The sequence below is a fragment of the Rhodotorula graminis genome (assembly GCF_001329695.1).
Source record: "Rhodotorula graminis WP1 unplaced genomic scaffold RHOBAscaffold_2, whole genome shotgun sequence".
Classification (NCBI taxonomy): domain Eukaryota; kingdom Fungi; phylum Basidiomycota; class Microbotryomycetes; order Sporidiobolales; family Sporidiobolaceae; genus Rhodotorula; species Rhodotorula graminis.
Genome location: NW_017264929.1, coordinates 744112 through 760225, shown reverse-complemented (window position 1 = coordinate 760225; position 16114 = coordinate 744112). Strand labels below are relative to the sequence as shown.

At 67.4% G+C, this 16114-nt stretch overlaps 9 protein-coding genes across 9 annotated transcripts; 4 read left to right on the top strand and 5 right to left on the bottom strand.

Moving 5' to 3' along the window:
• Nucleotides 1-124: 124 nt before the first annotated feature.
• Nucleotides 125-2277, top strand: RHOBADRAFT_51384 (uncharacterized protein; the record flags this gene model as incomplete). Its single annotated transcript, XM_018415812.1, has 3 exons — nt 125-1323; nt 1389-2028; nt 2122-2277. 3 exons carry the CDS (start codon nt 125-127, stop codon nt 2191-2193), a joined length of 1911 nt encoding a protein of 636 aa, XP_018273591.1. The 3' UTR covers nt 2194-2277.
• A 617-nt stretch (nt 2278-2894) lies between these two features.
• RHOBADRAFT_33692 (uncharacterized protein) lies at nt 2895-4491 on the top strand (the record flags this gene model as incomplete). The annotated part of the gene is made up of 4 exons (XM_018413133.1): nt 2895-3375; nt 3452-3905; nt 4001-4071; nt 4151-4491. 4 exons carry the CDS (start codon nt 2895-2897, stop codon nt 4489-4491), a joined length of 1347 nt encoding a protein of 448 aa, XP_018273590.1.
• Nucleotides 4492-4701: 210 nt separating this feature from the next.
• RHOBADRAFT_51382 (uncharacterized protein) lies at nt 4702-5572 on the bottom strand (the record flags this gene model as incomplete). The annotated part of the gene is made up of 2 exons (XM_018415811.1): nt 4702-4813; nt 4882-5572. Coding segments are annotated over 2 exons (797 nt in total), but the record flags the coding sequence as incomplete, so codon positions are not given.
• A 948-nt stretch (nt 5573-6520) lies between these two features.
• RHOBADRAFT_41533 (uncharacterized protein) lies at nt 6521-7105 on the bottom strand (the record flags this gene model as incomplete). The annotated part of the gene is made up of 1 exon (XM_018413903.1): nt 6521-7105. One exon carries the CDS (start codon nt 7103-7105, stop codon nt 6521-6523), a length of 585 nt encoding a protein of 194 aa, XP_018273588.1.
• A 605-nt stretch (nt 7106-7710) lies between these two features.
• Nucleotides 7711-9811, bottom strand: RHOBADRAFT_33689 (uncharacterized protein). The gene is made up of 8 exons (XM_018413132.1): nt 9469-9811; nt 9262-9390; nt 8827-9112; nt 8623-8761; nt 8344-8556; nt 8122-8269; nt 7971-8051; nt 7711-7898 (listed from the first exon to the last, which is right to left on the bottom strand). Exons 1-8 carry the CDS (start codon nt 9653-9655, stop codon nt 7738-7740), a joined length of 1344 nt encoding a protein of 447 aa, XP_018273587.1. The 5' UTR covers nt 9656-9811; the 3' UTR covers nt 7711-7737.
• An 879-nt stretch (nt 9812-10690) lies between these two features.
• Nucleotides 10691-11339, top strand: RHOBADRAFT_41531 (uncharacterized protein; the record flags this gene model as incomplete). The annotated part of the gene is made up of 4 exons (XM_018413902.1): nt 10691-10700; nt 10893-11002; nt 11197-11238; nt 11310-11339. The coding sequence occupies 4 exons, from the start codon at nt 10691-10693 to the stop codon at nt 11337-11339; spliced, it is 192 nt and encodes a 63-aa protein (XP_018273586.1).
• A 201-nt stretch (nt 11340-11540) lies between these two features.
• On the bottom strand, nt 11541-13030 carry RHOBADRAFT_51380 (uncharacterized protein). The gene is made up of 3 exons (XM_018415810.1): nt 12849-13030; nt 12662-12775; nt 11541-12595 (listed from the first exon to the last, which is right to left on the bottom strand). The coding sequence occupies exons 1-3, from the start codon at nt 13006-13008 to the stop codon at nt 11580-11582; spliced, it is 1290 nt and encodes a 429-aa protein (XP_018273585.1). The 5' UTR covers nt 13009-13030; the 3' UTR covers nt 11541-11579.
• A 195-nt stretch (nt 13031-13225) lies between these two features.
• On the bottom strand, nt 13226-14713 carry RHOBADRAFT_41529 (uncharacterized protein; the record flags this gene model as incomplete). Its single annotated transcript, XM_018413901.1, has 2 exons — nt 13226-14575; nt 14708-14713. The coding sequence occupies 2 exons, from the start codon at nt 14711-14713 to the stop codon at nt 13226-13228; spliced, it is 1356 nt and encodes a 451-aa protein (XP_018273584.1).
• Nucleotides 14714-15147: 434 nt separating this feature from the next.
• Nucleotides 15148-16072, top strand: RHOBADRAFT_41528 (uncharacterized protein; the record flags this gene model as incomplete). Its single annotated transcript, XM_018413900.1, has 5 exons — nt 15148-15226; nt 15303-15321; nt 15394-15608; nt 15674-15810; nt 15902-16072. 5 exons carry the CDS (start codon nt 15148-15150, stop codon nt 16070-16072), a joined length of 621 nt encoding a protein of 206 aa, XP_018273583.1.
• Nucleotides 16073-16114: the final 42 nt, after the last annotated feature.

The following is a 16114-nucleotide window of genomic DNA, read 5'->3' as shown; positions in this document are numbered from 1 at the left end:
GCTGTACGAGCTTGCGACTACGCGCTCGTCTACTGCACGGCTGCGGTCGCCCTCCCCATCGTCCCGCCCCTCGCCTCCCGCCGCCTCGCCTGGTGGTCGCCTCCCGCGTCTTCGCCCCTCGACCATGGCGTCGCCGCCACCGCCACAAGCAGCAGCGCACTCGCCCAGCGGTGACCTGCACACCCAGTCGCTGTCCTTCTCCCTCGACGCGCTCGACGCGCTGTCGTCCGCCCAGCTCGCCCTCGTCCAGTTCCACCCGCGCGCCGACGACGCGCAAACAGCGCGAGCGAGGGCGCTGTTCGTCCGCCGCCGCATGGCGTGGCTCGAGCAGGAGATGGACCGTGCGACCGCTCGGGAGCAGGCGGCCGTGACGGCGGCGGCCGAGCGCGAGCTGGACAGGTCGAGGTCGCCGTTCGCGAGGGTCAAGGAGGAGCAGGACGAGAGCCTCGTCGAGCTGCAGCCCGAGGCGGGTCGCTCGACAAGCGTGTCGACGAGCAGCCCGGCGGCGCAGGACGAGTCGTCTGTGGGAGCGGCCAAGAGGGAAGGCGGGCAGAAGGAGCGCGAGGTTCAACACCGCCAGCTCGACGCGCCTCGACCACCTCCACGTGTGCTCTCGCCGTCAGCGACGCCGACACCCACCGGTGCGACCGCGAGCACTTCAGCTCGCGCCATCGGCCGCGTGCCTCGGGCCGCGGCCACCACGACGAGCACGACCGTCGACCCTCGCCGTCGCCCTCGTCCACCCGCGCCAGCACCAGCACCAGTGCCCGCCACAGCTGTCGTCGTCAAGCGCGAGGTCGAGGAGATTTCGCTGCTCGACGACGACGACGACGAGCGCGAAGGTCGGCCGTCCGCCCCTCCTCGAGCGCAAGGCCTGTCGCCGCCGACCAAGCGGTCGGGCGACGTCGCCGCAGCAGCAGGCGCGCGCCCGAGCAAAGCTCCACGTCGTGCGCTCTCGGCCGCATCGCCGCCGCTTCCGCCGACTGCCGAGCGGCTCAAGGCCATGCCCTCGTTCCGCCGCAAAGGCCAGATGTCGCCGCCCCTCGTCGAGCTGTCGACTCGAGGCGGCCTCGTCCCTACGCCTACCCCCACGCCTACCCCTCCTCCTGCCCCGACCTTCCTCCCCCACTCCCTCAACTCGACCTCGCTCGCCCGCCCCGTCGCCTCCACCGACCACTCTTCCTTCGCCCCGCCACCGCCTTCCTCCTCCCGTATCCCTATCCCTCGCGGCATTCAAGCTGCCCTACGAGCCGGTCGAGCGCCGCTCCAGAGCGACTGGGAGTTCGAGCACTGGCTCCACCCGCCGTCGCCGTTCCCGACTTTGTCGCCCTCGGCGCACCCGCCGTCGAGCAAGGCGCGGCCGACCCGATCGCGCCCGCCCTCGCGAGGCGCATGTACACCGTGCGGGTGCACGGCCTGTCCGACTACTGCACCGCCGCCCTCGTCTACTACTTCCTGATGCGCAATCAAGGCCGCCTGCGTCCTCGCCCGTTGGCGATCCGCGCCGAGGACGGCCCGCGTTGTCTCGAGGGCGCCTGTCAAGCTCGTCACCCCGTCTTCTTCTTCGCGTTCGGCTCGCTCGAGGCCGCCGAGCTCATCGTCACGGACAACGACCGGCGACTTTTGCCCAACATGGACCAGTACGAGCCGCGCCAGATCTCGATCGAGCTCGTGCGCGACGACGTGTCGGCCGACGCGACGTGGGAGGCGCGACGAGCGAGCGAGGCAAAGGAGCTCGAGGTCGGCTGGCGGTGGGGCGAGCTGAGCGATGAGGCGCGGTGGTACTGGGCCAGGCGGGCCGACCTGCCGCCGTCGCCCGTCTGCCCTCGCTTCGAGGACGTCGAGATCAAGGGTCGCCCTGTGTCGGACGAGTACTCGGACGAGGCCGACCGCATCGACGCCGAGGCGACCGGCAAGTCAACTGTGCGCGCACAGGCCCACCTCCTGTCGCTCAAGAAGGACCTGTACAACTCGTGTCGCCAGCTGTGGCGGGCGTGGCTCGCTCTCGGACCGACAGAGCAGGCCGCCGTGCGCGCTCGAGGCAAGAGGCCGCCAGCCTGGCCCGTCTGGCCTTCGCACTGCGAGGCCTGGCTCTTCGAGTCTGAGCGTGCGGCGCGACAGGCCGAGCAGCAGGCCGGCAGAGAAGCCCCAGTCGACTTGGCCAAGGTCGCGGTCGACGGCGCGAGGCTCTGAACGGGCGTCGTCGTCGTCGCCGTCGTCGTCGTCGTCGTCGAGTCGCCCTTGAAGGCCCGGGCGCTCCCCCCTCCCTTGTCTGTTACCCCCTCTTGAGCTAGTTCTCTCTCTCTCCTTTTGTGCAGTAGCTCCCCCTGTTGTGCAGTATTTTGCATCGCCGAGCGATTTCCTCAGACTGGCACGGACTGGCCCGCTCGAGCGGGTGAGAGATATCGCGTCGCCCGCTCCTCCCTCTCGAACTCGCTTCGCTCTTCGTCCACCTCTACCAGTACCTTTGCTCCCCAGCTCGAACTCGCAAAGGTGAGCTCAGCTACCTGTACAGCGTCCCTGCGGCTTCCACGAGGCGTCCTCGTCACCCTCGCACCCTCCCCCACCTCGTCACCCTCGCCCGCCTCTCCTCCGCTCCCACCTCGACCAGCGCGGCCCGAGACTTGTCGCACGAGACTTGAGGGGCGTTGTTCGGGTGCAAGGTGGTGTGCGCGCGGCATGGAGTGGGCAAACGGCGGCGGGACGGCCGGCGCAGGGTTGCTCGCGGCCGGCGGGCCGGGGCCATCAGCGTCGCAAGGGTGCGGCAGGGGCGCAAAGGCCAGCGAGTCGAGTGTGCAGCATCGGAGCGAGCAGGCCCCACTCCTAGAACGAGCTCTGACACCGCCCTCCTCGCCGGCAACAGCTCTCTCGCCCTCGCCCAGTACACGCGCACCATGCCCGCGACCAACGCCGACACGATCGCCTACCTCCGCTCCCTGTCCTCTATTCGCGAGCGCTGCGGCCGCGTCTTTGCCCTCGCCGAGGCCGGCAAGCTCGACTACTGGACGCTCGACCTCGCGCAGCAGGACAAGATCGTCGAGTTCGTGTGCGGCCTCATCTCGCGCGACTTTGGCGACGACTACGCCTCGATCCCGCCCCACGGCCGGTGGCGCCACTTTGTCGGCGGCCGCGTCGACCCGCTCCTGAGCGCGTGGGACGAGGCCGCCGTCGACCCGCTCGAGAAGGCGCGCCGGCTCGTCGACCTCATGGTGACGAGCGTCCTCCTCGACGCCGGCGCCGGCAACGACTGGAAGTTTGCGCCCAAGGACGGCGGCGACAAGATCGGGAGGAGCGAGGGCCTCGCCGTCGGCTCGCTCGAGATGTTCGAGGCCGGCATGTTCAGCGGCGGCGAGTCGCAGCCGTGCCAAGTCGACGGTGCGCCCACTTTTCTCCGGCTCTCTCTCTCTCTCTCTCTCTGGTCCACGAACCTGACGAGCGACTTTCTCTGCAGCCGTCGGCCTGTCCAAGATCACGACCGACGAGATCGCCAAGGCGCTCCAGGTGTCCGACTCGAACCCGATGACGGGCATCGACGGCCGCGCCCAGCTCCTCGTCCGCCTCGGCAGCGTCCTGTCCGACCCGTCCAACGCGGTCTACTTCACGCAAAAGGGCTCGTCGCGCCCGGGCCACCTCGTCGACTACCTCCTCGCGCACTCGACCTCGCAGGCCGTCCCGTCGGCCGTGCTCGGCAACAAGGTCGCCGTCCAGATGGACACGCTGTGGGACGTCATCATCTCGGGCCTGAGCGGCGTGTGGCCCGCCGCGAGGAGCAAGATTGACGGCGTGAGCCTCGGCGACGTGTGGCCCGTCGAGTGCCTCGCCAAGCAGGACGGCGTCGAGCAGTTTGGCGACCTCGTCAGCTTCCACAAGCTCAGCCAGTGGCTCACCTACTCGCTCATCGAGGTGTGCGTCCAACCTCTCACTTTCTCCTGCGGCTCGTGCCCATTGTTGCCCTCGATCGTCGGGACCTTCTCGAACTGACAAAGTCGCATCTCTGCAGCATGGAGACGCTCCTCGCGTGGCAGTTCATCGGCAAGGAGCAGATGACGGGCCTGCCCGAGTACCGCAACGGTGCGTCCTCTCTCATCATCTCTTTCCTCTTCGCTCGTCGCCGGTCCTGATCCTCCTTGCCCTCGCCTTTTTCCCGCAGGCGGCCTCCTCATCGACTTTGACCTCCTCGTCCCCAACATCCCCGCCATGCTCACCTCGTTCTCCCTCCCCGTCCCCTCCTCCCCGTCCGACTACCCGACCCTCCTCGAGCTCCCCCCCTTCGACGCTTCGCACTCGGCCATGGTCGAGATGCGGTCCGTCACCATCTGCATGCTCGACCGCATCCGGTCGGGCATCAACGCGCGCCTCGGCGTCGAGCTCAGCCTGCCCCAGGTCCTCGAGAGCTCGACGTGGAAGGGCGGGCGCGAGATCGCCAAGAAGCTCAGGCCCGAGACGTCGGGCCCGCCGTTCCGGTACATCGCGACGGGCGACGTCTTCTGAGCCGTGGCGAGGTGCTTCTCCTTTGTGTAGACTCGGGCGCGGCGGGGCTGTACTGGCAACTAGATGTTCTCGCTCGGACCCTCTCTCTCTCTCGGCTCGTCGCGAGAAAAGCACTCTCGTCTCGCACTCGCATCTTTCGCTCTGCGGGCTCGCAGCTCTGCGCAGCTCTCGGTTCGAGACGGCACAATAACGATGACATTGCGAAGGAACGGAGGGCTAGAGAGTGTGTTCGTCGCCGACGCTGCTTACGTGGCGCTGCTGCGGAGCCGGTACCGGAGCTTGTCGAGGTTCGGAGTCGGGCGCGGCGGGCTCAGAGGCGGCTCTGCGCAAAGGAGGGTGTGTCGGTGAGTACGAGAACCGGTATCGCGACCGAGAGAAAAGAGGGCGCACCTCGCTTTTCGCCCTCCGTGTCCGACTTGAGGCGAAGGCGCTCGACGATTTCGGCGAGCTCCTGCGCCTTGTCCGTGCCCGACGGCTCGCCGATCATGCGCGGCTCGGGTTCCGACTCTGAGCTCTCGTCGATCGGGAGGCGCGACGTCGAGGGGGCCTTCTTCGAGGGCGTGACGGGGGCCTTCCTCGGTGACGACGACGGCGACGGCTGCACTTTGGTAGCGCTCTTGCGCGGCGTGCGGGTCGGGGTGACGACGACGTCCGACTCGTCGTCGGTCGACGGCAGGACGTGGACGTCGCCCTCGTCGCTCGACGGCTCGACGCGCTGCTTGCCCTTGCTCTTGCTCTTGCTCTTGGACGGCGTCGAGATGGACGACGAGCTCTGCGGGAACGAGCGCTCGCCCCGGACGTGCTCGATCCAGGTGACCGTGCGACCTTGAGCGTCGTACGCCGAGCGGAGCTGGATGCGCTCGTGCTGCGCCGCGCCCGTGCGGCGCTGCGCCGTCTGGTGCGTCAAGATGACGGCCGTCTCGGGGTCGAGGTCGCACTTGGGGAGCCGGTCGAGCAGGTTCCTGTACTCCTTGCGGAACTGGTCGGTTACGGTGCGCGGCGGCGCGGTCGTCTTGGGCGTGGCGGCGTTGATCTTGGCGCCCGACGGAGTGCGGGGTGTGGAGCGAGGCGAAGAGTGCATGGCGATAGCGGACTGCGGGCGTACGCAGGTGCTCGTCAGGGCTCGTACAGACTCGTAGCGGCTGCGTGCGGCCGCAAGAGCGCCACACCGCCGCCTGTGCGCGAGGAGGGCGGGGAGAGACGGACGCGACTCGCGTCGCGCCGACGATGGAGGAGAGCGGACGCACCTGACGAGCGTTGCGAGCGAGAGGTCGAGGCTCTGCTCAGGGAGAGTCGTTTCGCGATGCTCTCTGCGTCGCAGTGGGCGCAGGGACGAGCCGAGGACGGGACGAGGAGAGAAGCGAGGACGAGCGGGAGGAGACGAGACGCGCTTCGAGAGCTCGCTCCCGACTTTCGACCGGTCTTTCAAGCCTCGCGCCTGCAGCATTACCTGCGCGATCCGGAGGCTGGTCCCGCTGACCACGAACTGAGCTTTCGACGAGAGACGGGCGACGGCGCCAACTGCGGAGAGGCGGACGCGGTCGACCTTTCGGCAGTCTCTCTCGCTCGCCGCATGGTCCTTCTGCGTAGCTTGCTCGCAAAGTTCACTTCTCGAAAGCCTGGGCGAAGCTCTTTGCTCGACTGGCAGGCTCGTAGCGAGAAGAAAGCTTTCATCACTTGGAAGAGTCGTCGAGGCGACGACTGCCCGCCAACACCTTGCAGAGCTGCTCTCGAGGTTCGCAGCGTCTCCCACACTACTCTCAGAGACTGTACACAGACAGTCGAGCACTCGAGAGCTTTCAGCAGAGAGCACACTCGGCCGACCGCTCTCTGAAGATCCCGCCACGCTTCGACGGCGGCTCAGGCTGCCTCGCTCGGACGGGAACGATGCTGACGGGCACGGTATGCCATTACTGAGGTTGGGGAGACGACAAAGGCGGGAAAGAGGAGCGAGGAAGGGGACGAGGAGGGGGGAATGCAGGAGCGGGCTCGAGCGGCGACGACGACGCGAGGTGGGCGGCACGAGCGCTCATGTGCGCCGGGCGCGAGGCATGTCCTCGTCCTCCGAGTCCTGGTCCGGCTCGGGGTCGACCATGGGCGAGTCCAGGCGAGTGCCGCGGCGGGCCTTCGAGGGCGACGACGGAGGGGTGGCCCTCGGCGGGCGAGGCGACGACGAGCCGGCGGCGGCCTTGCTCGCCTTGCGGCGAGGCGTGGTGCGCTCGGGCCCAGAGCTGCTGCTGCGCGAGGTGGCCATCTTGTCGTCATCGTCGTCGTCGCTGCTGAGCGCGTTTTGGCCCTTGCCGACTTGCGCCGGGGCCTCGCTCGAACCCGGCTCGGCCTCGCCGCTCGCCTGTGCCACCCAGAACTCGGCGTCGCCGTCGTTCTTGTCTCGAACAAGGAGGCGGACCGTCTCCTGGCGACCTTCCGACGTGTAGAGGTCGGCGCCGCGGTAGATGCGGACACCGCCTGGGGCAGGGTCGCACCCGGGGAGCTCCACGGGCAAGCCCGAGTCGAACTGGGCTTTGAGGCCCTCGAAAGTGGCGCGCATGGCCGGGTCGGGCTGGCGCGGATTGAGCCTCGTCGGCGTGCGCGGCGTGCGAGGGGTTGGCGGCATTCGAGCGTCGGGAAGAGGGGAGCTGTGGACCGAGGAGTCGGGTGCGTTAGGTTCTGCGGCTCTGGAAAGCGTCTCTATAGGTGCCGGGGAAGGCCCAGTAGAGTGCCTCACGGACAGGACGCTGTGCGGGCAGTCGAGACCGAGGGAAAGGGGAGAGAGCGTGAGCGCACCTTGAGGAAGACGAGGAGGGGCGGCGCTCGGTGGGCGTGACGTCGATTCGACTCGAGGTAGACGCGGGTAGATGTAGCAGGCTCGTGTGAGGTGCGGTAGTGAGGGCGAGTGTGGGGAGAGAGCGAAAGAGAGGAAGCATGCGAAGAGCGGGAAGGCGACCGTCTCTCGAAGCTGCAGTGCGGCATTGCGTGGCTCGAGCGGCCGCAAGGGCGCGTCGTTACGATCAATGATTCCTCTCTTGCCTCTCAGAGCTCTCGGGCTGAGGCGTGAGACGAGGGAGAGCCGACCGCGTCGGGCGAGAAGGGCGTTCGAGACGGTCGAGAGCGGCACAGACGCTTTCCGGCTCTCGTACTATGCTCAGAGCGACACCGAGGCACCCATCTCGACGCGGCCGAGCCTCTCGCACGAGTCCGTCCTCGCCACGTCGCTCGCGCAGGAGGAAAATCGTCCGCGGCTCCGTTTCAGCACACCTTGTGGCTCTCGCCCCGGACGGCCTTGCGGATGCTCAGGAACGTCGAAAGGACCATGACGAGCACGCCAAAGAGGGCGCAGGCCCACGCCGCGAGGCGCTGTGGCGCGAGCTGGCGGCCGCTGCCCGAGAGGCGGAGGAAGCAGGCTGCGGCTGCGTGCGAGGGGACGGCGGTCGGGTCAGGGAGGCGTGCGAGATGAGGGAGAAAGCGGGAGGTAGACGTACGGAAGAGGTACGCGAGCGCCGTCGCCGAGAAGCCGCCGGCGAGCTCGAGGATGAACCCGAGGTCGCACGTGATGAGCGAGACTGTGTGCGCTCAAGCCCGGTCAGTACGAGACTGCTGCAAGAGAGGGAGAGGAAAGAGACGGCGACGCACCGACGAGAGCCGAAAGGACGAGCGCCGTCGTGATGAGGACGTGGCGCTTCTTGTTGAACTCGCGCTCGTCGGGCCAGAAGTACGTCTCGGCGACCTCGCGGCACACGAACGCCTCGAGCGGCAGCGTTGAGAACATGTTGGCGCCGAACTATGTAGACGAGGAAGGTCGAGTGAGCTCGACTGGAGAGGGGAGGTGAGACGCGAGAGAGAGGGGGGACGCACGCAGAGCCGGGCAATGTTGATCAACATGTCGTCCTCGCTAAAGTTGTTGAGGATGTTGCCCTGGGTGCGGTCGGTAAAGACGAGGAACCCGGACGTCGACATGCACAGGCACGCGATGACCGAGATCGTCGTCGAGACGTGCGTGACCTGGGCGAAGCGGTCGAGGGTCGGCGTGCGCAGCGAGCCATAGATGAGGAGCGAGTTGTGGTGGCACTGCGTCGATGAGAACGAGGGTCAGGTCGAGGCTCGACGAGAGGAGGCGAGAGACAGGGGACGCACGACAAAGGCGAACGAGATGACGCCGATGGCCTCGAACAAGCCGCTCTCGAGGAGCGTCCACCGCTTTTCCGGGTCGCCCTTGAGCTCCTCGGCGACGCCTGGACCTCGAACGCCGACGCTCACGACGATAAAGACCATGCTGCGGGACGGGAAGACGTCGGCGCGAGGAAAACGAGAGAGAGAGGGAGAGGCGCGAGGACGCACCTGACGAGGGCGAGCGCCGAGGCGTGCGAGAGCTTCTCGATGTCGCGATACAGCGACAACGGGAACGAGATGCCGAGCGTCAGGATGATGGTGACGACTGGGCGCGAGATGAAGAAGGCCACGACCGGCGAGGCGTCGGGCCCGACCAGCGACAGCAGGACGCGCGGGATCGTGTCGCCGATGATGACGCAGAAGGCGCACATGCCGCCAAACGCGAACGAGAACTGGAAGAACGAGGCTGCGGCGCGACCTGCGCGGCCGAAGCAGGAGTCGAGAATGTCGATGTCTGCGTGCGGGACGAGCGTCAGTCGTGCTGATTCGAGAACGAGACCGGCTCGGGCTAGAGGTAGTGAATGGTGACCAGGGCGGGGAGAGGAGACCGGAGCCGAGCGCGGGAGGGAAAGAGGAGGAGGAAAGGAGGTCGAGGGGACGCACAGGTTCTTCGGCCCGACATCTTGGCATTGAGGACGATGAGGCGGATGGTCCAGTCGGTGACGATACCGACAATGACGAGGAGGACGATGCCCGCGAAGAAGCCGGCTTCTCGCAGGGCGTACGGGAGGCCTGCAGCGAGGGAGGCGCAGACGCGGTCAGTGCGAGGTCCGCCCTGGAAGGCTCAGGCGAGAGAGAAGCTGGGCGTACCGATGATGCCCGCACCGAGGATGCTGTTGCTCAGGTTGGACACGCCCGCCCACACGCCGCCGCCTCGGGTGAGCCACTCTGGCGGCTCGGCCTCCTCTCCCTCGCGCTCGAGCTCCTTGAGGCGCCGCTCCTCGCCGCGCAGGTCGAGGCTGGCGCGTCGCAGGCCCTTGTACGCGATACCCTCCATGAGCGGGCGGTCGCCGCCGTCCCAGTCGCGGTCGTCGTAGTCCTCCGAGTCGTCGGGGCCGTGCTGCGGGTAGTGCGACGAGCCCGAGTAGGTCGACGAGCTGCCGCCGGCTGGAGGGTACTGCGAGGCTTGAGCATAGGTGCTCGTCGAGGCGATCGGCCCGTCGTCGTCGCTGTCGCTGTAGCGGAAGAGGGACGAGGTGGGGGGAAGGTTGGCCGACGACGAGGACGAGGGATCGGCGACGGGGCCGCGTGCTGGCGAGGCTGGCGGTGGCGGGATGGCGGTCGAGGCTGTAGATACGACTGGTGGGGTGCTGACCGGGCTCGGTGCGGGCGAGGCGTCGACGTCGAACCGGACGACGGGTGCGCGAGGCGTCGGGGCGAGGAGCGGCTCGTCCATGAGCGGGCGCAGGTGTGGGATCGCTGCTGCTGGTGCTGGCTAGTCGGTTGGCTGGAGCTCTGGGCGCAGCTTGTGCACGCTGGCAGGCGGTGAGGAGGGAGAAGCGAACGGACGACACGCGACAGTCTCATCATCTCTCCAAGCACACGCCTCGTCGCTTTCGCCGCTAGAGCGCTCGTACAGCTTGCAGTGCTCCCTTGTACTGTGCGAGGACGCGTTCGCGCTCGAACGCGCGCTCGACTCGCTCTGTCGCACCCGCTTCCTCTCTACACCGCTTGGGCAGCTTTCGACGAGCTTGCTGGCTGCGTGACGCCATCGTACGCTGCTGAGAGAGGCTGCACAGCTCGCACAACGTGCAGAAGCTGGTCCGCGGAGGGCGCAGGTTGACCTTTGACCGCGACGACCTCGGGCGCTCGCCAGGCTCGCCTCTCTCTTCCCTTCCCCTCCCTCACCACCTCACAACTCGCTCGATTCGCCTCCTTCAAGCGTCGAGACTGCCTCAAAGTACCCTCTCGTCACCCTCGACCACAGTGAGCCCCTCCTTCTTTCCCTCGTCTGGCTCCAGGCAACGTCGTCCGGGCCGCTCACTCCTTTCCCACCTCTTTGCGCAGCCACCCTTCTACAAGCACCACCAAGATGACCAAGTGTGCGTCCCGTCGTCCTGCCCCTCCCTCCCTCTTGCGCCACCCTTGCACCGTCGCGCTGACCTCGTCTCCTCGCCCCCCGTCCGTCCTCCTCGCTCGCCCCTCTCGCCGGCCCGGTCCTCGTCCGCACCTCCTCTCGCTCCCCCGCAATCTATCTCGCGACGCGCAACCTGTCTCGGATCGAGCACACGCAGCCGCCAAGTCCAAGTCGTCGTCGCCGTCGAGCAGCAAGAGCGGCAAGTGCACTTGGCCCGAGTTCGTCTCGCGCCGCACCGCCGAGCTCAAAGAGCAGAATCCCGACCAAGTGCGTCCGTTTTTCTCTCCACCAGCTCCACCGCTCGAGAGCGCTGACGTCCTCTGCCTTGTCCCCCTCTCCCTCTCCCTTCCCGCGCGCCCTCGCACCGGCCCCTCCTTCCGACCTTCTCAACTCGCCAACGCCCCGCCGACCCGCACAACGCGCTCCATCGCCGCACACGTCGACGCAATGACCGCCTGCAGGAGGCCGCCGACCGCAAGAAGCAGATCTCGGCTGAATGGAAGGTGCGCTGCCCTCGTTCTTCCCCTCTCGCCCGGCTCGTCGGCCTCGACTGACTCGCCTCGCCGCCCCGCAGGTGAGCGACGAGAACCCCAAGAACGACTGAGGCCCTCCCGATTCCGTCGCCCTCGCTCGTCTCCCTCGCCCGCCTCGCTCGCCTTCTTCCCCTTTCCCCTTCCCTCGCTTGTCCGTCTTTGTCTCCCGCGTTCCCTCTCCTTTCAGTAGCGCAACTCTGGATCTGCAACGTCTCTGTCTGTGCCCCTCCTTGTCCCATTCGAGCGAGAAGAGAGAGAGAGAGAGAGACCTTGAGAGCGAAAGAGAGGCTGCCGTTGCACGGACCGCTTCCTCAGAGCCACACGACGACGCCGGGCCTGCCGACGTCTTGCCGCCTCGCAACCTCCTTGAGCTCCCTCCCATCTGCGCCCACCCGCTCCATGATCACGACCTCGTCCGAGTCGTGCGCCGCCACGGCGAGGTACCGCCCCTTATCGACCGCCGCGTCCCCCCTCCCTTGCCGCGTCACCGACTCGCTGCACAAGCTCAAGTGCCTCGGTGCCCTCCCGCCACACTCGACGAGCCGCCTGCTCCCCTCGTCGATGCGCCCATCGTCCGCGACCGCAAAGACGGCGAGCAGGTCCTGCGGGCCGTCGCGCGAGCCGTGAAGCGGATCGTGCCCCTCTGCGCGGTTCGACGCGATGAGGGTGCGGCCGTCGGGCGTGAGGACGAGCTCGGCGGCGTGCCAGGTCGCGAAGGAGGGCTGGTGCGGGAAGGGCGAGGACGGGAGAAGCGAGATGCGCGATTGGAGGAGGGTGAAGGTCGGGAGGGCGGTTGGCGCGGATGCGGATGCGAGTGCGGGCGCGCGTGTGGCGGGATATGTGACGAGGAGGACCGAGAGCGAGTTGGACAGCTCGTTGAGGACGTAGAGGAGCGCCTCGTCGCCGCCGCCGCCGCCGCTCGAGCCGCTCTTGCGCACAGGCGAGAAAAGGACGTGACGCGGCCCGTCGCCCGCCTCGAGGTGGATCGCGTCGTACTCCTCGAGTGCCGCCGACGCCGGCGCACCAGGCTGCGCGAGCGCCTCGGGCTTGATCTTGAACAGGCGCAGGTCGTCCGTGCCGAGGTCGGGAACGACGACGACGCGGCCGAGCGGGTCGACGTGCGCGCCGTGCGGGTGCGGCGACTCTTGCCGAGAGTCGACGGGCCCGAGAGCGCGGCCGGGAAGGACGTCGAAGCTGGACGCGCCGGTAAAGGTACCGTCGGCCTGGAGGGGGACGACGCTCAAGGACGGGCCCTTGTAGTTGGCCGTGACGAGGAGGTGCGGCTTGGTCGACGTGACGAGGCCCGTGTGGCACGCCCAGAGACCGCCTGAGTCGCGAGGTTGGTCGTGAGGAAAAGGCCGGTTGAGGGACGAGTGGAAGGAAGAGGACGCACCGGTCGAGGCTTGAGGTCCAGCGTCGTCCTCGCGCAAGCCGTCAGACCCGACGGCGAGCGTCTTGATCTCGCCTTCGGGCTCGCTCCACTCGCTCGTCGTGTACAGCTTCGAGCCTGCGAAGTGGAGGAGAGAGCAAGGTCAGCTCGTGCGGGCTCTGTGAGGGAGCGCAGGGGGCGTGGGACGCACCGTCTTGGGAGAAGGTGAGCCAGGTAGGTGCCCGGCCGTGCTGCAAGCTGTCGGTGACGACGAGGCGGTCTTGCGGCTCGTCCTGCGTCGGGTCGAACGAGAGGGTGAAGACGCTGCGGTCGGCGTAGCCGCCGGTGTAGAGGGTGTAGGGCGACGGCATCTGTCTATCGAGTCTATTGGGAGGCGGATCTAGTCGGCGAGGTGAGCGCGAGAGAGAGAAGGAGTCGAGGTGGAGCGAGAGAAGGCGAGCGGACCGTCACCGCCGACCGGTTTCAAATGCACCGGCGTCGCGCTCAGGCTCCTCTCACTCTCGTGAAGACGAAGCAGAGAGAACAGTTCAAGCGGCACACGTTGCAACTCTCGACGCTCGGCCCCCCTCAGCCCTCGACCTCCTTGAACAACGTCCGCAGCGAGTACAGGGACTCGTCCCGGCGCGTCTGCAGGTACGCCTCCTCGCTCGCGCGCACCGCGTCGTACTCGACCGCCTCGACGACCGTGCCCTCGAGCCGTACGCCGACGCGGTTGGCGGCGGCCATGACGGCGCGCGCGTCGCCGAGGCCGAAACGGCGGGTCCACTGGGGCAGGATCCATCGGCGCTCGAAGCGGAACGTGCCGTCGATGACGTCGCGGCGGTTGGGGAACAGGGAGGGACGCGGGTACGAATAGAAGCTGACCGAGTCGAGAACGAGGTACTCGAGTTGGCGAGACGGACCGCCTCGCGCGAAGACGAAGTTGCGGAGCTTGTCGGCGACGAGAGTGGTGCCCGGCTCGAGGGTGAGGGTGCGCAGGCGAGCTTCGTGCGACGAGAGGATGGGGAACAGCTCGCACGTCGGCGAGAACGTGCCCTTGCCGAGCGTGAGCTCCCGGAGGTGGACGAAGCGCGCGAGGTCGGCCTCGACGTTGACCGGATCGACCTCTTCCTCGCCCTCGAGCAGCTCTTCGCAGTAGTGGATCGTGAGGACCTTGAGTGCGACTGGGCACGCCTGGAGCAACGACCCGAGGTCGACGCCGCCGCGGAGAGTGATCTCGAGGCGGGTCAACTGCGCAAAGTCGGCGATGAAGACGGCAGCCGCCGGCGTCGTGAGGCTCTCGCCGGCGGACAGCGACAGGTTGGTGACAGGCGACGGCCCAGTCACGGGCGGTCGGTACGTCTGGACCGCGCCGAATGCTTCGCCCTCGTGCCACATGCAGTCGATGACGAGATCGCGCAGAGCAGGGAATCGACGCAGACGGGCGAAGTGACCGTACGACGGGGACGTTTCTGAATATGTCCCGAACTCGTAGAGCGAGATCTCCTTGAGCTTGAGGAGGTCGAGCGGCGGGGCTGGCAGAGACGACAGGAGGACGGGCATGGCGCTCGGGCCGTGACAGAAAAGGCGCTCGAGGCCGCGACAGCGGCGCAAGATCAACGCCATCGACGCAAAGATCCTTTCTGACGCGACTGCGTCCTTGGTTCGGCTCGGGACCCCGATGTGGTACAGCTCGAGGTCGCGCACGCTCTCGGCGACGCCCTTGATGCCGACGAACCACCATGAGAGCGGGTCGGGCCGGCTGACCAGGCTCGCAAAGGTGTGCAGGCGCTCTGCCGAAGAGATGAAAGTCGAGCGAAAGTTGTGACGGCGGACGTCGGGCACGACGGCGGTGCACAGGTGACGCTTGCCGGCTCGGTCGCGCGCAAGGAACGACCAGATGCGGCGGACGAGCTCGATGGGCAGGTCGTTGAAGGTCTGCGAGAGTGCATGGAGGACGAGTCAGCCGTCGTGGTCGGTGTGGGGCGTATAGGGGGACGAGGGGGGAGAGGGACGCTGAGGAGGAGGGAGGGAGGGTGGATGAGAGAGGAGGAGAGGACGTGGACGCACTGCCATCTCGTAGAAGAAGCTCTGATGGACCTCGACAGGACCTGGCAGACGGCGCACGACCGATGGAACGATGGCTCGACCGAGATGATGAACCGAGATGATGAAGACGCGAGGCGACACCAGGCGGGCGAGGCGGACGACAGGGATGACGGCGCGTGTACCGCACGGGTAGAAGAAGCACGAGTGACTGAGTGGCAGCTAGTGCGCGCGAGAGGTGCGTGGGAGGAGGGAGAGAGGGAGGCGAAGACGAGTCGAGCGAGCGAAGCGACCTCAACCTCGCCAGCGGGTGGTTCGCTGTAGCTGGCTAGAGCTGTACGACGTCTGCCTCTGCGCATCGCAGCCCACGCCGCTCCCTCAGACGCGACGACGAGGTCTCTTTCTCTCCCTCGAGCCGCCTCATCGACTCGCGCGCCTCTCTTCCTCCGTCATCACGCTCAACCATGGCTCCCCTCGACCTGAGCTCCGACAAGCTCGACAGCTACAAGCAGCAGGCGCTCGACGAGTTCAGCAAGCAGGCGCGTCCCCCTCTCGCCTTCCCCCCTTCCGCCTCTCGTCCTCGTCGCTGACCTCCCCCCCGCCTGTGACGACCTCGCAGACCAAGTCGCTCAACGGCCGTGCGAGCCGGTGAGCGTGCACCCTGGACACCCTCGCCGCCAAGCAGAGCTGACCCCTCGTGTGCACCGCAGCCTCCACTCGCGCTACCTCGAGCCGGCAGTCGACTCGCTCTCGAAACGCGCCCAAGGTCACCCGGTTCGCGCCTCGTTCCTCGGCGTGTTCGCGCTCTTTGCGTTCCTCCCCGTCCTGGCGTGGACCGGCTTCGCACTCGGCACGATCCTCGTCGTCGGCGGGACCGCCCTCGTCGTCTCGACCGTCCTCATCTCGTGGGCGCTCGCCACGGCCGGTGCGTCCCAGCTCTCTGCTCAGGGTACCTCTGCATGAGCTGACATTGTGCCCTGTCTCCCGCAGGCCTCGTCCTTTTCGGCGTCCTGTGCTTCGCCGCCTTCTTCTCCATCCTCGCGACCCTCTCGCTCGGCGCGAGCTACGCCGTGTACCGCTTCTACGCGATCCTCAAGCAGTCCGAGACGCTCCCGGACGCCATTCAGGTGCGTCCCTTTCTCGCCTGAACGACCTCGCACGGCGCGGTCAGAGCGAGACGCTCACCCTCCTCTCCTTTCGCGATCCGGACGTCTGCAGGACTTCCAGGACGAGGCGGCCGCGCTCCTCCTCCCCGGCAGCTACCAGGACGGCGAGTCGTCGAACCGGGTGCGCTTCAACGGCGTTGTCAAGAAGGAGGACGGCGAGGGCGCGAGCCTGAACGACCTCAAGGACGACGTCAAGGACGACCTCAAGTCGGCTGGCGCCTGAGCCCGCGCGAGTGCTCCTGCTCCGTGCATCTCTTCCTTCTGT